At 39.6% G+C, this 20990-nt stretch overlaps 1 protein-coding gene across 1 annotated transcript; it reads right to left on the bottom strand.

The window, feature by feature from the left end:
• Positions 1-3030: 3030 nt before the first annotated feature.
• Positions 3031-19437, bottom strand: RpS30 (ribosomal protein S30). Its single transcript, XM_068382991.1, has 4 exons — positions 19353-19437; positions 12040-12161; positions 4550-4649; positions 3031-3262 (listed from the first exon to the last, which is right to left on the bottom strand). The coding sequence occupies exons 2-4, from the start codon at positions 12151-12153 to the stop codon at positions 3081-3083; spliced, it is 396 nt and encodes a 131-aa protein (XP_068239092.1). The 5' UTR covers positions 12154-12161; positions 19353-19437; the 3' UTR covers positions 3031-3080.
• Positions 19438-20990: the final 1553 nt, after the last annotated feature.

The raw sequence follows: 20990 nt of genomic DNA, 5'->3' as shown, positions 1-20990 counted from the left end.
ATACGCACTGACAAAAGCCCAACATTCCCTACCCAACCTAACCCTTACCCACATTAACCTAGATGATATCTCCTTCCATTCCACTACCTGTCATCCATTCACTCAGCAAGAAAGCCACACCTTCTCTTGCTCTTGCCCTTTCAATCCCAGACATCACTTCACCTTTCCCTTCCATGTTTGTTTCATACAAAGCCAATATATATATATCCTTCTATTCCTAAACATACTTCCAATCTCACTTATCGTACTACATCCACCACGCACATTCAAACACCCCAAAAGTAGAGTGTGGGGAGCAGTCACTCTCCCCCCAGCTCCACCTCTTTGATGTCTCAGGATTATAATACAGGAGGGGGTTCCTAGCCCCCTCGTCCCATCCCTTTTAGTCACCTCTTGCAGGGATACGTTGGCGCTATTCTAATTGTTTTTCTTCCCCCGCGGCCAACTAATATATATGTATGTGTATATATATATATATATATATATATATATATATATATATATATATATATATATATATATATATATATATATATATATATATACACTTAAACCTAACCAGCAATAATGCTTAAACAATCAAAATTGGGAGGATGGGCCTATCCCAAATTTGTCAATATGCATCTAATAAGTACGTTAATTTAGTCTGCTTGTTATTTATTCGTAATGGCAAGGGCATAAAATATGTACATTATAATGTTGAAACGTCTCGAAAGAAAAAGCTAGGATTTGTTTTTTCTGAAAAAGTTTCCGTGCTTATCGTTAGTACTCTAGTCCTATCCGTTTCCTGCCTATGTTCTGATTTATGGAAACATTGCATATCTCAATGTAAATCAATTATTATTTTGATATCCTTATCAGCATTTACATATCTGTCAAAATAATCATGTTTTATTTTCAGAAGTGATGGGTATCCCCTGTAAATAACGATAAATTCAGACCAAAATTGCTTATCCTCTTGGTTAAGAGCCATTGCATCAGCAACGAAGGGCTTCAATTCATATACTGGACTGAGGGCAGGACTGCAGTCACACCCAAACACATGCAAAATGGCCGTCAGTTCAGGGGAACGGACGGCCAGATTTTTAACATTCGCTTCAGTTCATCCGGTTCCCCTTTCCGGCCTGCCTTCAGTTCAAAATAGACCCATACACGTTCAAACTGGCCTGAACAAACCGATTAAATCTGATTTCCCCAGTCGACCTGCCAGTTACAACTGTGCGTGTATGGCGGGCTTAAGAGGAACTGTAGAGGGGACAGACCCAGAGGGATGGTTAAGGCATAGTCCATTACTAGGCTTGCCTCTGCAGGAGCTTCCTGCCGTGTGCTGCATTTCAACGCCTCAACAGTCTCCTAACAAGAACTCGAGCGAGTCTCAAAGAACGCCAGAGCTCGCTAAGAGCATCAAGGGAAAGCCTCCCAGGGAAAGCAGCGGGGTCTTCCAGGCCCATGAGTCACCCCGGAGTCAAAGGCACGTCCCTCTTGTGCGACTGAACTCCGGAAGGTGCCGAACGGACAAAGGTAGGAGGGGACGGTTCCTGCGGAAGAATGTCTAGGTTTCTTGGCCTTTGAAGCAGAGCTTTGAGGCAAAGAATCCCTCTTAGGGTTCTTCTCCCTTGCATGGCCGAACTGCTCCCACTGAGAAGATGGCCACTCATGACACTAGTCACATAGAAATGCCTCCGTGTAGGAGTGTCCTCTGCACAAAGATCAAAGCTGGTGAGGATCCATCTCCAAAGAGCACAAATAAATAGAAAATTAGGTATGCCGGTTAAAACCAGGAGCAGCAGCGACGCACGTCTGCTCTCTCCAGCAGCCAAGTCAAATATGGTGGAGGTAGTGTTAGATAGCGGGCTGAGCTAGAACCTCCTCTGCTAACTGAGGTGGGAGGGATTGGCTGCACCTTGCATACATTTATTTCATGGCTGTTAAGACCCAGCTAAGCCAAGTTATCTCCTGCAAAGAATAAAGGGTTTGTAATCGTGTTGGAACAAATAAGCCAGGCTATACTGTGGTCACTGATACAACACCGAGTAACATACCCATGAAATTGACATTTTTGTGACTTGTGGTGTGCCTAATCATTTTGTAGTGATATCAGGGTGTTGTCTTGTCTGTAGTTGACATCAATGAGCTTATGTTAAGTTATCTATCATGCTGATTCCTTTTTAATCAAAGATAAAGCTTTTATGTCCTTTAGCGGGATAGACAAACTGGGGGGCTACTGTGAGAGGCAAATGTAGACTTTTTTTCCCACATATTGTTAGAATACATGGATAGGGGTTTTATAATGTTTCTCTGTCATAACTGTTCAAGTGGTATAATGTTATTTTCAATATTGACTTATTGTCATTTTTAGTAAATATTACAGTATATTGCTAGCGAGTATAATAGAATATTCATTCTTTTCCACTTTAGTTTAATAGACCAAGTTATTCTCCACTATACTTAGTAAATATTTAATATTTTCCTAACCAAGGCTTTTTTTTCATAGTACTGATCTTATAAGAAAATCTTACCTGAAGTAAATGTACAGTATATATATCCCACACAAAAACTTTTCATACCCTTACAAATGGGCGTACAGTATAATGTAATACTAACTCGATACCAAGCGTCGGTAATACCTCAGTCTTCATTGTAACCAAAACTTCATAAAGAGAATATCTCACTTATATGTGATATTATACAATACTTTTCACTAAGTATCATTCCATTTTCCATTCTGGACTCTTGCTTTGACAATCATCTAAATTATGTATTTTTCTCAGAAGAAATTTCAAAATATATAATTCTTATCTGAGATTCTTTCATAATTTTACTCAAAAGGAATACCAGAAACTATCAAATTTTACACTTTAATTAGAGCAATTTTTTAAACGAACTCTTAGACTAAAGCTTTCAATGTAATTCAAGTTTTTTCTTTACTGGGTAAATTGAAAACTAACTGCTGCAGGACATGTCTACAAAATCTACATGAAACCCTACATTGGAACAGAAACATGTCAGGTATAAAAAAAAAATCAAAACTTTAACTGAACTGACTTTTATTGCAAGACATAATATCCTAGCCAAGTATCTTATGAGTTGCTGTTAGGACCTCGTTTCTTGCCGAATGTTGCAACTACATTGACATAACGACGATTGTATTGAATCCTTCGCTTAGCACGTCCAGTTTTGGCCTTCTTCTTCTCCTTCTTTTCAACCTTTGGCGTCTGGCCTTTCACCTTACCAGCACGAGACAAAGAACCGTGGACTTTACCTATATTAGAGTAACGAAGAAAAAAAAATATTACCATTGGCACAATTATAAAAGTAATATTTCTTGTATTGTATTAAGTTTATCTTGAATAAAGCAAGAATACATGTATGGAATTCATGCTGATGGCAAGCACTATCTATGAATTATCATTACTAGCTAAGTTACTACCCTTTAATGACCAAGGGTTATAAGGCAAAACCATGTATACTCTGGCCAATTTTCTGAAATGGCTAGGGTGGGGCCAATTAGAAAATGCAAATGTTAGACCTACAAGTAATTAAGACCCTATAAATGATTCCTGCTGAGATAATCCTTTTTAAGGTTTGCTTTAGACCAGGAATCCAGGAATAATGTTTGCTTCCTAATTACACTTTCTTTTTTCATTTACATTACAGATTCTTTTTACTTCCTAACAAATATGTCTTTGTGATATGATTAAAGTAAATACTACAGATAAGATTATGGGAGTAGGTATAGCATCTTTAACTAGCTTACCTTTTTGAAGGGGAAAAAAAAAATATACAATTTTCTAAATAAATCATTAACCTTCTTCAAAGGTTATACACACAATACTTTGTTGATAAATCATTTTTCTTCAAGTACAAAACCAATTATTTGAGAATTACGTTTATGGTAGCACACCATCTAAATTTACTAATCTAGCCTAATCAAATTGTTTCTTAAAGGTAGTAAGAAAATGATATCAAACATATGCTTATATTTTTCTTCACTGCTACCAGTAATTTTTCAAAAGCAGGAATTTCCTTCCCAACATAGGTCAAAAATTGGGCTTCATATTACATTTTCATCAAATGATAAAAGTGAAGTAATTGTCTTTTGATTAAATGAAACACTCAAGAGATTCCAATATATTTCCCATATCTCTTGCTTGAATGCGTAAGGGGACGGCGAAAAGTAATTTCTGACATTTTTTGCTTCGTATGTTCGTTGGATAGCCTTCGATACATCAGTTACAGGATTTAGTTTTTGTAAAATTACATAGGTGATTCAGGCATATGTAATATCCATATTCAAAACAGTTGTTTACCAAGAGCGAGTATCCTTTCATGACATTTACTGTGACCTTTTAAATCTTTTAACAAAGTACATACCCCCTAAACTCAGGTCTAGCATTGCCAGGCAAGAAATGCTACATCTTCATTTACATTAAATGCAAATTAGGTTGCATACATTATGCAAAAAGATTTACAATGATTTTAGGAAATTTAACAGACCGTAGTTATTACATGCAGTAAAAATTAATTACATAACATAAGCAAAACTTACCTCCCTTAAGGGCAACATTCACATCAATGGCATCTGTTGTCAATGAAATCAGGGGAACTTGATCATTGTCCAAAGGAGTTCCAGAAGCATACAACCTCACCTACATAGGAAGAACAGTCAGATATAGTTATTCTTGCCTTCCATAAATACACTACAGAAACCAATTACTGTACCATATAAACCAGCTATGTTTTGTATAACATCACTAGGACTAGACTACTTGCAACTAGAGAACCTACAGTTATCTTTCCGAGACAGCAGTACCCATAAAAATTCAAGTTTCCAGTCACCTGGTTGACCGAACTTACTAATGTCTACAAAAAGTAATTGCTGTAAGCAGCAGTCATATGAAGATATAAAACTATTTATTTCCAATGTGATAAACATTTTAGTACAAGTAATCTTCCCGTGTCAGGTAGAATACATGGCTTACAATCATCAAAACTGCTACCAAATTTTTGAACTACCAGTCGTACATTTGGTTTTTCATAATTGACTGCATTGTTAACCATCCAAAAGTTAAGTATGTATCTAATTTTGTCAATAGTGAATCGTCTATATACTAGCTGTTCACAACAATAGACTAACTTTATTTTGCATTATAGTTCCTTATTTTAGCTCCTATAGTAACTGAATGTTGCCTCAAAACTAATGACGAGCAAGTTCTATTATCTGTGCAAGACCAAACTATATTAAATTTTAAAGGTTAGACTATCAAAACCATTCATTTTTCTCCCTTTTACACTACTGTCATGTACACAAACATTAATCCACAAATACAACGCTAATATGAAATCTTCCCTAATTTTTCACAACTAGCTATAGTCAAATTTTTTTAGCGAGGCAGATTTGCACCGACTCGCAGGGGTTCCCTTTTAGCTCGGAAAAGTTTCCTGATTGCCAATTAGTTGGACAAGATAATTCTAACCCTTCACAACCAGATAACTTTTTTTGAGCAAAAAGGGCCCTGCTGCGAGTCGGTGCAAATGCGCCTCATTGAAAAAAATTGAGTATAGTATAGTTAACTATTCTCTAATAGAAGACGTGAATCATCGATATTCAGAATACATTTTTCATTTTAAAAGTAAAATGTTATTTTCATTAGTAAAATAAATTTTTGAATATACTTACCCGATGATCATGTAGCTGTCAACTCCGTTGCCCGACAGAAATCTACGGTCGGGATACGCCAGCGATCGCTATACAGGTGGGGGTGTACACAACAGCGCCATCTGTGAGTAGGTACTCAAGTACTTCTTGTCAACAAGAACTCAATTTTCTCCTCGGTCCACTGGTTCTCTATGGGGAGGAAGGGAGGGTCCTTAAATTCATGATCATCGGGTAAGTATATTCAAAAATTTATTTTACTAATGAAAATAACATTTTTCAATATTAATCTTACCCGATGATCATGTAGCTGATTCACACCCAGGGTGGTGGGTGGAGACCAGCATACATGTTAACAAAGAAGCTAAGTATCCCGTATTTCATTTTAGCAGTTATTCAAAATAACAAACATAAAATAAATAAGTACCTGGTAAGGAAGTCGACTTGAACCATTACTCTGCCTTTTTTAAATACGTCTTCCTTACTGAGCCTAGCGGTCCTCTTAGGATGCTGAACGACTCCTAGGTGCTGAAGTATAAAGGGCTGCAACCCATACTAAAGGACCTCATCACAACCTCTAACCTAGGCGCTTCTCAAGAAAGAATTTGACCACCCGCCAAATCAACCAGGATGCGGAAGGCTTCTTAGCCTTCCGTACAACCCAATAAAACAACAATAAAAAGTATTCAAGAGAAAGATTAAAAAGGTTATGGGATTATGGGAATGTAGTGGCTGAGCCCTCACCTACTACTGCACTCGCTGCTACGAATGGTCCCAGGGTGTAGCAGTTCTCGTAAAGAGACTGGACATCTTTGAGATAGAATGATGCGAACACTGACTTGCTTCTCCAATAGGTTGCATCCATAACACTCTGCAGAGAACGGTTCTGTTTGAAGGCCACTGAAGTAGCGACAGCTCTAACTTCATGTGTCCTTACCTTCAGCAAAGCAAGGTCTTCTTCCTTCAGATGAGAATGTGCCTCTCTAATCAGAAGCCTGATGTAGTAAGAAACTGCGTTCTTAGACATCGGAAGAGAAGGCTTCTTGATAGAACACCATAAAGCTTCTGATTGTCCTCGTAATGGCTTTGACCGTCTTAAATAGTACTTAAGAGCTCTTACTGGGCAAAGTACTCTCTCTAGTTCGTTCCCCACCAAGTTGGACAGGCTTGGGATCTCGAACGACTTAGGCCAAGGACGGGAAGGAAGCTCGTTTTTAGCCAAAAAACCGAGCTGCAAGGAACATGTAGCCGTTTCAGATGTAAAACCTATGTTCCTGCTGAAGGCGTGGATCTCACTGACTCTTTTAGCTGTTGCTAAGCAAACGAGGAAAAGAGTTTTTAATGTGAGGTCCTTAAAAGAGGCTGATTGGAGCGGTTCAAATCTTGATGACATTAGGAACCTTAAAACCACGTCTAGGTTCCAGCCTGGTGTGGACAACCGACGTTCCTTTGAGGTCTCAAAAGACCTAAGGAGGTCCTGTAGATCTTTGTTGGTGGAAAGATCCAAGCCTCTGTGGCGGAAGACCGCTGCCAACATACTCCTGTAACCCTTGATCGTAGGAGCTGATAGGGATCTTACGTTCCTTAGATATAACAGGAAGTCAGCAATCTGGGTTACAGTGGTACTGGTTGAGGAAACTGCATTCGCCTTGCACCAGCTTCGGAAGACTTCCCATTTAGACTGATAGACTCTGAGAGTGGATGTCCTCCTTGCTCTGGCAATCGCTCTGGCTGCCTCCTTCGAAAAGCCTCTAGCTCTTGAGAGTCTTTCGATAGTCTGAAGGCAGTCAGACGAAGAGCGTGGAGGTTTGGGTGTACCTTCTTTACGTGAGGTTACGCAGAAGGTCCACTCTTAGAGGAAGAGTCCTGGGAACGTCCACTAGCCATTGCAGTACCTCGGTGAACCATTCTCTCGCGGGCCAGAGGGGAGCAACCAACGTCAACCGTGTCTCTTCGTGCGAGGCGAACTTCTGAAGTACCCTGTTGACAATCTTGAACGGCGGGAACGCATACAGGTCGAGATGGGACCAATCCAGCAGAAAGGCATCCACGTGAACTGCTGCTGGGTCTGGAATCGGAGAACAATACATCGGGAGCCTCTTGGTCATCGAGGTAGCGAATAGATCTATGGTGGGCTGACCCGACAGGGCCCATAGTCTGCTGCAAACATTCTTGTGAAGGGTTCACTCTGTGGGGATGACCTGACCCTTCCGGCTGAGGCGATCTGCCATGACATTCATATCGCCCTGAATGAACCTCGTTAACAGCGAAAGCTTTCGATCTTTTGACCAAATGAGGAGGTCCCTTGCGATCTCGAACAACTTCCTCGAATGAGTCCCTCCTTGCTTGGAGATGTAAGCCAAGGCTGTGGTGTTGTCGGAGTTCACCTCCACCACCTTGCTTAGCTGGAGGGACTTGAAGTTTATCAAGGCCAGATGAACTGCCAACAACTCCTTGCAATTGATGTGAAGTGTCCTTTGCTCCTGATTCCACGTGCCCGAGCATTCCTGTCCGTCCAGTGTCGCACCCCAGCCCGTGTCCGATGCGTCCGAGAAGAGACGGTGGTCGGGGGTCTGAACAGCTAATGGCAGACCTTCCTTGAGAAGAATGCTGTTCTTCCACCACGTTAGCATAGACCTCATCTCTTCGGAAACAGGCACTGAGACCGCCTCTAGCGTCATGTCCTTTCTCCAGTGAGCAGCTAGATGATACTGTAGGGGGCGGAGGTGGAGTCTCCCTATCTCGATGAACTGGGCCAGCGATGATAGTGTCCCTGTTAGAATCATCCACTGCCTGACCAAACATCGGTTCCTTCTCAGCATGCTCTGGATGCATTCTAGGGCTTGATTGATCCTTGGGGCCGACGGAAAAGCCCGAAAAGCTCGACTCTGAATCTCCATACCTAGATAGACGATGGTCTGGGATGGGACGAGCTGGGACTTCTCTGTATTGACCAGGAGGCCCAATTCCTTGGTCAGATCCATAGTCCATCTGAGATTCTCCAGACAGCGACGACTTGTTGGAGCTCTTAAAAGCCAGTCGTCCAAATAGAGGGAGGCTCTGATGTCTGCCAAGTGAAGGAATTTGGCAATATTCCTCATCAGTCTGGTAAACACAAGAGGTGCCGTGCTTAGGCCAAAGCACAGGGCTTGGAACTGGTACACAACCTTTCCAAAGACGAACCTTAGGAAAGGTTGGGAGTCTGGATGGATGGGGACGTGAAAGTACGCGTCTTTCAGGTCTAACAAGACCATCCAGTCCTCCCTCCTGACCGCTGCTAGGACCGACTTCGTCGTCTCCATCGTGAACGTCTGCTTGGTGACAAAAGCATTGAGAGCACTGACGTCCAGCACCGGTCTCCAACCTCCTGTCTTCTTCGCTACCAGGAAGAGACGGTTGTAGAAGCCCGGGGATTGATGATCCCGGACTATGACCACCGCTTCCTTTTGTAGCAAGAGCGACACCTCTTGTTGCAACGCTAGCCTCTTGTCCTTCTCCTTGTAGTTGGGAGAGAGGTTGATGGGAGATGTAGCTAGAGGGGGACTGCGGCAGAACGGAATTCTGTATCCCTCCCTTAGCCACTTCACAGACTGAGCGTCTGCACCTCTGCTCTCCCAAGCTTGCCAGAAGGTCTTGAGTCTGGCTCCCACTGCTGTCTGGAGAGGAAGGCAGTCAGAACTTGCCTTTTGCGGACTTGGAACCCTTCTTGGATTTGCCACGGTGACTGTCGGCACGGGTACCTCCTCTGCTGGAGGTTCTGCCACGAAAGGGCGGGATGAACCTAGTAGCAGGTGTGTCTACTGCTGCAGGGCGGAAGGGTCTAGGCACGGAAGGTAAGGTTTTAGCCTTACGTGCGGAAGATGCCATAAGATCATGGGTATCCTTCTGGATAAGGGAGGCAGCCATCCCCTTGATCAGCTCCTCCGGAAACAGACACTTGGAGAGAGGAGCAAACAACAACTCTGACTTCTGGCAAGGAGTGATACCAGCCGATAAGAAGGAGCAAAGATGTTCTCTCTTCTTAAGCACTCCCGACACGTACGAAGCCGCAAGTTCACCAGACCCATCCCGAATGGCTTAGTCCATGCTGGACATGATCAGCATGGCAGAGTCCTTATCCGAAGGGGAAGTCTTCCTGCTTAAGGCTCCCAAACACCAATCGAGGAAGTTGAAGATCTCGAAGGCACGAAAGACTCCCTTCAACAGATGATCCATGTCAGAAAAGGACCAGCAGATCTTCGATCGTCTCATAGCCAACCTGCGGGGAGAGTCAACCAGACTTGAGAAGTCGCCCTGGGCAGAGGCAGGAACTCCCAAGCCGGGTTCCTCTCCCGTGGCATACCAGACGCTCGACTTGGAAGCAAGTTTGGTAGGAGGAAAGATGAAAGCAGTCTTTCCCAATTGCTTCTTGGAATGCAACCACTCTCCCATAACCCTCAAAGCTCTCTTAGATGATCGTGCGAGAACAAGCTTGGTGAAGGCAGGAGCAGCAGACTGCATGCCCAGAGCAAACTCGGAGGGAGGAGAGCGAGGGGTTGCAGACACAAACTGCTCTGGATACAAGTCCCTGAACAAGGCAAGGACTTTACGAAAGTCTAAGGAGGGAGGCGTAGACTTGGGACCTTCAAAGTCGGAGTGCGGTTCATCCAAATGTGCAGCTTCGTCATCTGATACTCCATCATCCGAAAGCTGAGTAGGAAGTGGCAAAGGCAGAGCAGAAAGCTGAACGGCTGAATCCGGCAGTACGGGTGCATGCGTAGCTGCTGCGGATCCAACATCATGCCGCTGCTGGTCAGTCTGCGAGCTGGCAACAACAAAAGCAGAGTGCTGGTGCGTGGGAGGGGTTGCGGTGGCTACACCTGGGCCGTTGGACTCGCTCGGAAGGGACCTTACGTTTAAGCGGTCGTGAAACCTTGGTCCATCGTTTCCTCCTGGAAACTTCTTCCACAGACGAGGAATGTAAGGGCTCATTCGTCTGTTTGTGGATGGGACGATCTTTGACAGATACGTCCGCAACCACTGAGGATACATCCGTGCGCTGATCAAGGCCTGCCGAACCCTTTGGTCCTTCGACATTGCTTCTCCCCTGGGCTTGGGAGCTTGCAAGAGGTCCCGGACTGGGAGGACGACTGGCACGCACAGATGTACCCTCATGCGCAACACTGACACTGACACTTTTCACATCACTAGCACTGATAACACTTCCCACTGCACTTTTCGCTTTCAGCTCTTTGACATCTGCCAAAAGCTGATTACGGTCATTAGCCAATGACTCCACTCTGTCACCGAGAGCCTGAATGGCACGCATCATATCCGCCATGGATGGCTGAGCACTAGTAGCAGGTTCGGGAGTCACCACTACAGGGGAAGGAAAAGGTTGAGGGGCATGGGGAGAGGAAAAATCCACAGAGCGAGAAGAACTCCTCCTGATTCTCTCCTTCTCTAACCTACGTGCATTTTTAAGGAATTCGTTAAAATCGAATTCCGAAAGCCCAGCGCATTCCCCACATCGATCTTCCAATTGACAGGATTTACCCCTACAATTGGAACAAACGGTGTGAGGATCTATAGAGGCCTTCGGAAGACGCCTAGCACAAGCCCTAACGCTACACTGCCTGTACTTAGGGACTTGAGACTGGTCAGACATCTTGAATTGTAGTAGTAGTCAAGGGGGAATTCCAAAATCTAGCAAAGTTCGTTAACAATTAATCCAAATTAATTCCAAAAGCTTGCTAAGCTAATGATAAAGCTTCCTGAATAGCGAAGGCTAAACTCTAGAGTGAATACATCACCAAATCGTGAACAACAACTCCAGAATCAACAGCGTATCCAAGTAGGTCTTGCCGGCGGCACGACAGAGGAAAAATTGAGTTCTTGTTGACAAGAAGTACTTGAGTACCTACTCACAGATGGCGCTGTTGTGTACACCCCCACCTGTATAGCGATCGCTGGCGTATCCCGACCGTAGATTTCTGTCGGGCAACGGAGTTGACAGCTACATGATCATCGGGTAAGATTAATATTGAAAAAATAAAATTCAGAATTATGCAATTACTAAAATCATGCATTATTGAATCTTTCAAGACATTTAATGAAAACATGGCATCAGATTAATACAGTAACTGACTACCAGCTTATCAGAATGCATGAGTATGTAACACAAAAAAAACTAAATGCCACATATGTGCAATTTGAAACTCGGCCGTATAATTTATGTATTTTAATCTATTTTTGCACATGTTTCTATAGGCACAGTATATAATGAACTTATATTTTGTAGCAAGGAGAACTACTCACATATGATTTAACAATGAATATTCATACTATATCCAAATCTAGTAGTTTTATAGATCTGTAAAATTAACAAAATTTTGAAAAATTACCTCTGCCTCAGGAAGGGACTCTGCTTGACAGATGAAAGCTCTGACATCACCAACAGTTTGTTGTTCACTGACGTCCAAGACGTGAGTAACGCCCGAGCGCACAAAAAGCTGCATTTTGGAATCTGAAAAGAATTAAAAATTGATAAACCCGTCTCACAAAAAATGAAACCAATTAAATCAATCAGATCTACAGATAAAATTGTCATCGAGACATTCAAGAATAATCTTGGGTATAGAAAATAAAAGCAAACTATTCTCCCTTTCATGTTTAGGATGAAATGTTGGGCTGTATTTTGATTACTGATTGGATTTATACCCCAGTCTCTACCCCTGTAAGGCCATTCCGCAACTGGGTGAAACTAAGGAAAACCCATCAGGAACAGTAGTAAGTAAAAGTTAAGTCTTGACATGTAGTTAGAAGCACCTAAGTGGGAATGAAGATAAAGTAGAACGCTGTACCATAACACAACTGTAGCCCACCTCTCCTCTTCACCAAAATCATTGATGACAATACTAAGATCTCACAGTAAAAAATGTTGGATCACCTGAAGATTGGGGACCCCAACACTCGCTGGGGTCGCTTATCCTCAGGTGGAAAAAAATGGGGACTTTTTCTTCAGGTGAGGAATCTAAATTTAAGAATGGGACTAACAAGCTAACTAACCAGTTTATAAGTTAATTATTATTAATGTAACGACCTGAGTGAGACTAACCAATAAAAGTTAAACTTATTTATAAGATAGCAAATAGATTTTTTTTAAATAGACGGTATTTAGAAAAAAAAATTCATATTTTTCTTTAATGTCTTAAAGACTAAACTGTCTTCTATAAAAGATAATTGTGTAGAAACTCCAATTTAAAGAGTATACTAAATTTAAAAGCAATGTTTCTATTTATAAGGACCCATTCTTTGCTAAATCTAAACTTCCACTGCATAAGTGGATTCAGTATAATATTCTAAACATTTCAGAACAAAAATATGATTGATATTTACAGCTTTCCTTTTAGAGAAATCTGCATGAAGTATTTCGAGGCAAACCCGGTTAGACTTGGTGGTAATGGCTTAAATGAGCAAATTGACGAGTCTTGCTTTGCACGCAAAAACAAATATCACAGAGGACGTGCACCAAATCGGCCAACATGGGTATTTGGAATGGTCGACAATAGCATTAAGTGTTCGATATATGGTGATCGTTGAAACACATGTTGCTGCAACTCTACTTCCAATCACAGAAAAAGTAAACACACTGGCCATCGAATTAATTTTGTACTGAAATTGCAAGATAATACGCTTTTAATTGAATATGGATTGTTTAAAAAAATTTGTTCTTTTTAACAAATATTTAATAAAGTAGTTTTAATGAATATATATTTTTTTTTCTATAGTATTACAAGACCTGGAGACGCCAATAAGATAGGGTCCCTTATATTCAGGTGAAGAAAATCAGGGTCTCTCTTCTTCAGGTGAGTGTAGTTGGGGCCCTTTATCTTCATGAGAACTATTTGGGGTCGCTTATCTTCAGGTGATCCGGAAAGTTTTGAAAAGACGATAGAAGCAAATACAGTAAGTGCGAATGAAGATACTGTACAAAGCAATAACATAAAACAAGTGTAGCCAACCCTCCCCTTTACCGAGACTATTATCCAATACTAAGATCTCATAGTACAGTATTTCAATTATCATTGCTTCAAGAGCAAGGATTTGCCACCATATATTCATACAACTTATTAAATTAAGTCAAGAAAAAAAAATTTAAATTTCACAACGAAGGGTTTGCTACATAACAGCTAATATAATTTAGAGCAAAAATGGAATTTACTGTAGCGTAAGAGCTGGCTACATTAGCATTTTTCTCTATAAAATTAATAGGGGTTAGGGCATAACTTGCGTGTTAATCTATTGAAATGTGAATTTCATTGCATCCATTGTTTTTACTTTTGGTAGACAAAATTGTGGGTTATTATGCATGTTCGGTTTGCATTCACTTTTCCAAATTTTTCTGTATGAATAACTAGTAACTCCATTTACATCAAACTACACGAATATTTAGTATTTTTCTTAGCTATACAAAAAATTCTGGGGCACTTAGTTGTGACCTGATAGAAGAATTCTAGTGTATATGGTTGCATCATGTACTACCCAAGTACTTCAGTAAAATGATGCTAGTGTATACCCAGTCACTTCGTCTTTGGTTGGAACTAGCAGCGTGGCAGAGGCAGGCAATAACTGTAAACGATTCAGGTTTAAAAATTGCAGTTGTAAAGTTGATTATCAAATTGAAAAATCCATTTATTTTTAGGCTAAAAATCTCATTTATATGTGTATGTGTATGTATATGTACATGTGTGTATATGTATTTGTATATGTATGCATATGTATATACTTATGTATATATATGTGTACATTTAGTTTATCTATATCAATATTTACTTTTTATAAATTTTTTTAATTGAAGATATTATTTTATTTGTATTATTGCCCGAAGAGCTCTGCTCCACATGGGCTAGGACCGAATCTTTTTTTTATAAATATTTTGTATGTAAATATGTTTTTGTCCAATAAAAATTATTATTATTATTATTATTATTATTATACTCCAGACAAAGCTATTTGAATATTTGTTCCTGTAATAATGAAGGTTTGTTCTTCCATCAAAAATAACGTATTCCAAGCCATGCACAATTGCATTTTACATAGAGGATAGATTGACATTACTGACAGTGTCACAGCAAAGTTCGAAAGACAAAACTTAGCTTTTATGGCAAAAAGAGACAACACTAAGTAGTCCCATGCATTTTCTGAGAGCAATAACAAGGTTAATTTTAGGGACAAGTTGGTTTTTTGAAGCTACATCATTGTCCTTTTTCATAAAACATATTACAGTAACTCATACTTAGTCTAAGCTAGTCATAGCAACCCAAGACTCAGCCTAATGTTAGGATACAGCTTTGCAAAGGGGGAGGGTGTGTGTGCAGAGGTCACAAGGATACAGGTTCTTGATTATGTTACTGTAACTGGTGCTCGTGTTCGTTTCCCATTTCAAACTAGACCACGTTAAAAATAGATTGCATTCAACAGAAAATTTACCTGGGGGGGAGGGAGGGAGATCAGAATGGTACTCGAGAAAGCCAAGGCAGTCGGTAAGTGTTGTTTTACCCTTATTTCAATTTTGTTAGTTTTCTTGTTCCTGCTATAACTATTTTCTTCATAATTTGTTAAGTTTTCATTTTATCACACCACTATCCACAATATTGTTGGGGGTTATGGTGGTGGTGATCATAACACGGTACTTAAGAAGAGGGTGATAACATCAGAACATGATAAACCAATAAGTAATCTAAAGGACAAATTTGGTTATCATGCAAAAAATTACCTGGTTCCCTCTTAACAAAATCTTGCTTTTCTCTTTACTGTATATCATTATTGAATATCTAAGTAATGGATTGCAGTAAATGACAGGCATCATAGCAAGTATAGACGTTCTTGGCCCATTTCTTTTCAAACTATATACATGCATGTGGTTTGGCCTGAAAAACATACTTGTTGCATATGGTGGTGATGGTACACACACTACATTAATTCCATCTACTGAATATTAGAACTGGGGGTTCCTGAATCCTTAACAGATCTTGTTGACATTAGTGCATATTGCATATCATGGGGCATAAAGTTGAACCCGAACAAACCTAAAACTATGAGCTTACGTATGTCTATTTCTTATTACAAACAAAAGGTATATTAACTACCAGCGAAACTGGAATTCGCAATGAGAAATGGACAAGTGCTAGCTAGTTTGGTATTTTTCTCTATATGTTTAGTAGGGAATGGGGCATAACTTATGTATGGGTCTATTAAAATGTGAAGCACGGTTCTCGCTCCAAGTCCATTGTTTATATCTGAGAAACTGAGGGGGACTTATTGCGCATGGATTGTTTCCCATGGTCTGGGGAGTTTTCTGTACATTTACAATGAAGTATTTGTCACGTTTTTTTTTTTTTTTTTTTTTTTTAAATTAACACTTACAAGTACTTCATTATCCCAGATGTTGTTCTCAACAGCCATTTTTCCCACCTTCCCCTTCAGTTTCAACTTAACCACCACCACAAAGACTGCTCCAAGAGGGAACTTAAAGGGAAGTACATCAATCTATTTCGAAATTTGGTGTAATTTCATTTATGTAGTCAATTTATTAGGATGGAAATGCTCTCCATTTTAGAGCCTCAAAGATCCGATTCCGACGTTTTTGGGAAGACCAGCACATAAAATAAAGTCAATCATAAGGTAGGGAATTATTTGAGATTTTTTTTTTTAATTTCATAATGCAAGGATTTATTTGTGATTTACTTTATCATGATGTATGGAATTATTTGAGATTTACAACTTTTAGTTTGCGACCTGGGAAAGGGGGTCCGGCTAGTGGTTGTGACCTAGGGGGCTTGTCCCTCCAGCTAAGGGTTATGACCTGGGGGGCTTGTCCCTCCAGCTAGGGGTTATGACCTGGGGGGCTTGTCCCTCCAGCTAGGGATTATGACCTGGGGGGCTTGTCCCTCCAGCTAGGGGTTATGACCTGGGGGGCTTGTCCCTCCAGCTAGGGGTTATGACCTGGGGGGCTTGTCCCTCCAGCTAGGGGTTATGACCTGGGGGGGTTTGTCCCTCCAGCTAGGGGTTATGACCTGGGGGGTTTGTCCCTTCAGCTAAGGGTTATGACCTGGGGGGCTTGTCCCACCAGCTAAGGGTTATGACCTGGGGAGCTTGTCCCTCCAGCTAGGGGTTATGACCTGGGAACTACTAGGTTGGGTTAGGTGGGTTTGTTGAGTTCTGTACCTTTATACAAATCTCAAGTGATAAATAATCATGTTTTGGCCTGTTTTCAGCCACTTGCATGAATCATATATTTTTCCAACTGGTTATCTTTTGCTTATTTGCATTTCTGACCATTACAATTACTGCAAATAACTCATTTAAATAACATTTCCCAATCGAAAAAATCCGGTTTTCCAGTGTTCCCCCCAAATTCACTTTATATAAGGGGGTCCTAAAACCATGAATGGGTGGTTTGCCCAAATGATTATGGTAAAAAATGCATAGCGCACACAACAGCTAGTAGGAAAATTATGCATTTCATATTTGACAAGAAATTAAGGTATCATATATTTACACAAAACAAAATAGGCTTTTACCAAGTAAAAATGTTTGGAGAGTCTACTCTTAGGATATGCTTAATTCATTAAATCTGCCTAGTTTTCGGTATTGTTTGCCAGTCTGGTTTTCGGAGACATCTCGACTTGTTTGACAAAACTTAATAATAATGTTTATTGGACAAAAATATATTTTCATACAAAATATTTACAAAAAAAAAAAAAAAAAAGACTCGGTCCAAGCCCCTGTGGAGCAGAGCTCTTCGGGCAATAATACAAATAAAACAATATCAATTAAAAAAAATTTATAAAAAGTAAATATTGATATAGATAAACTAAATGTACACATACATATACATAAGCATATACATATGCATACATACACACACATGTACATATACATACACATACATATAAATGAGATTTTTAGCCTAAAAATAAATGGAAATTTATATTCATATAATAAAGGTTATTAAATTCCTTATCCATGCTATGGATGTGAAACTGTGGCACAATCATTCAGTTGGCTCTTTATTCATATTTCTTTAAAATACTAGATTGAACCTTCCCATATTTAGTACTAACTATGCTGTTATATGGGCGTGTCTTAATACAGTTACTTTGCGAGCAAAGACAGCCAATTCAACGCAATAAACACTTGGAAAAATTATAAATTAGAGGTAGGAACCTTTGAGTATCAGCAGCCAGTTCGTATCATCAATAAAAAATGGTAATTTTCCTCCCATTTGCTAATGTTTCTCTGCAAAACCTCTACACAAGAGCACATCAACTCACCTACATTCCCCCCAAACCTAACCTACTTACCTATCGGGGGAGGGATGGGGGGGGGCTGCCATATTCTAAGTCAGCCGTAATCATACATACAGGTGGCCACTATCGTACATACATTCCAAACCTATAAAGGGACACCAACTAACTTAAACTTCCTCCGCCTAACCTAACCTACAAGCCCTGTCCTTACCTACTCACCCACGGGGGAGGGGCCCTTGCAAACCCCCTTATACTACCGTACTTTCAGTCGGTAGTCATACATAGCAGGTGGCCTCTATCATACACCCCTATGCATGACGACGGCCATACAAATAACTCCTTTATTTTCCATTCTATCAATAAAAATATGGTAGCAGCCCTTGAGGTAAGTATTTAAGGATAAGACTCGTAGGATAGTTGGTGTGTTATATGCAGGTGGGAGGAACTGTCCATCTTTATACAAAGGGTCCTAAAATTGTAAGCAATCATATTTCAATATTGACCCACATGGATGACATGCAAACACCCCCCCGGGGGGGGGGGAGAATGTTTCTGAATCTTCATCTAGCTTCCAGTCGAATATAGAAAATGATACCCCTGAGCCCTACCTTTCCCAGTCACTAGGTAGGTGTTGTTTCATTAATTTCTGCATAATGTAACATCTTTTTAAGTTTACTTTATACTTCCAGTTATGCCCAAATTGTGAAATGAACTAATTAACAAGTCAAAGGAATTGGTGGAACTTCATTGACTAATAATTCGGCTTATTTCCTTTCCTCACTGGGCTATTTCCCCTATTGGAGCCACTGGCTTTATTTTTTTTATTAACTAGTGTTGTAGATGAGCTAGTAATAAAAATTAGGGGTAGGTCAATCCCTATTATGTTTCCCTTGCAAAATGCGCTTTCTCATTAATTACTATTATCAGGCGTCTTAAACACTCAGAAAATACTAAAAACTACAACAGGGACATAGCATATTTTCTCCGAATGGATTTTGGATACTTTAGTGACAAACAAAAGGTTCAACTTTAATTTCCTCGTGAAGTTTACGGAACGGTACTCGATATAAATATGTCTTCATGGTTAGGCTACTTAGAGTACACCTAAATGAATAAAAACTAACACACACAACACTCACCAAAGCATTAGACAAGTGTAAATATAATTAAGGCGATAAAATACAAAGACAAGGCCACAAAAAACCCAAAAACGGAACTCGCACGTGAACTAGTTCTAAGAGTGCACTTGGCTTCTAGGCGTGTCTTAGTCTCTAAAACCAATCAATAGGTACAATTACAACCTCAAATTCTGAAATAGTGTACATACTTCAATGTAAGACAACAAATAAGTTTAAGTAGGGAAATAAAATACTAGATCTTTAACAAAAACCCAAAACACCTACCAAGCAAAGTCACGGCAAGACTTCAAGAGGGTTGTTTTGGTCGTGCGCAACGTGAAAATGGAAGGATGGATTCGTTGGTTCTTTTCTAAAAAGTACAACAATTAATAAAATATTATTAAATAAATAGGTAAATACGCATCTTAAAATATAGAATTGATAATTATTATGTATATTTTTCATAATTAATAATTTCATAGAATTGTAACTAGCAAATTACACCATTTGGTGCCATCAAAGTTCAAACCACCGATATGATATGCATATGTCATAAAATTCCTTCGTGGTATAAGATATTGAAGAGGTAAACTAAATTTGATATTCAAGAGTAATTGTGGCTTAATATTTGAAAATACAAACGATCATGTGTGAATTAGTAAAGAAAAAAATAAGAAAAATAAACAGTTACGTGTCGCAATATAGCATTTAGCTATCTTTGTAAAGGTTGGTGGGTCATCAGGACTTGAATTCGACAAGAAGTTGGAGAAATAAGAATATGAAGTTATGAACTATAGGCTACTATAAAGATCTCTCACACAAACTCCGCAGAGTAAGGAAGAGCCGAAGAGGCAATGGTAGAGCCAGAGGAAATCAACACCTTGTCGGTGAATGACACTGAAATTGAGATCTGACAAATAATAATAATAATAATAATAATAATAATAATAATAATAATAATAATGAGATGTAAAAATAAACATGTAATGATGGATATCAACTTTATGTTCGTATTGAGGTATGACACACACACACACACACACACACACACACACACACACACATATATATATATATATATATATATATATATATATATATATATATATATATATATATATATATATATATATATATATATAACCCAGCAAGGAAAGGAAATAAAAAACAAAACTACAAGAGAAGTAGGCTACAATCAAAATAAAATATAGGCCTACTATGAACAGCAGCAACATTGAATTAGATCTGTCATATATAAACTATAAAACCTTAAAAATCAGGAGGAAGAGTATATATATATATATACCATCATCTCCTATTGACGCAAAGGGCCTCGGTTAGATTTTGCCAGTCGTCTCTATTTTGAGCTTTTAATTCAATACTTCTCCAATCATTATCTCCTACTTCACGCTTCAATTGTCCTCAGCCACGTAGGTCTGGGTCTTCCAACTCTTCTAGTGCTTTGTGTAGCCCAGCTGAACGTTTGGTAAACTAATATCTCTTGGGGAGTGCGAAGAACATGCCCAAACCATCTCCAAACTCATCATGGTCTCATCCACATATGACACTCGAGTAGTCTCTTATAATTTCATTTCTAATCCTGTCCTGCCATTCAACTACCAATATCCTTCTGAGAGCTTTGTTATCAAATCTACTAATTCTATTAGAGATTGTTTCATTGTCATTCAATGATTCATTTCCATCGAGTAACACCGATCTCACTAAACTGAAACATAGTCTGATTTTTATATGTAATTTTAGGCGATTTGATTTCCAAATTTTACTTAACCTAGCCATTATCCAATTTGCTTTTTTCAATCTTTCGCTAAACTCTATTTCTAAAGATCCTCTATTGGAGATCAAAGTTCCTAAATACTTAAAGATTCTACCTCATTAATCCTTTCTCTTTCCAATGATATTTTA

The sequence above is a fragment of the Palaemon carinicauda genome, chromosome 1, assembly GCF_036898095.1.
Source record: "Palaemon carinicauda isolate YSFRI2023 chromosome 1, ASM3689809v2, whole genome shotgun sequence".
NCBI lineage: Eukaryota > Metazoa > Arthropoda > Malacostraca > Decapoda > Palaemonidae > Palaemon > Palaemon carinicauda.
The sequence above is the reverse complement of the archived record's forward strand: the minus strand, read 5'-3'. Positions and strand labels throughout refer to the sequence as shown.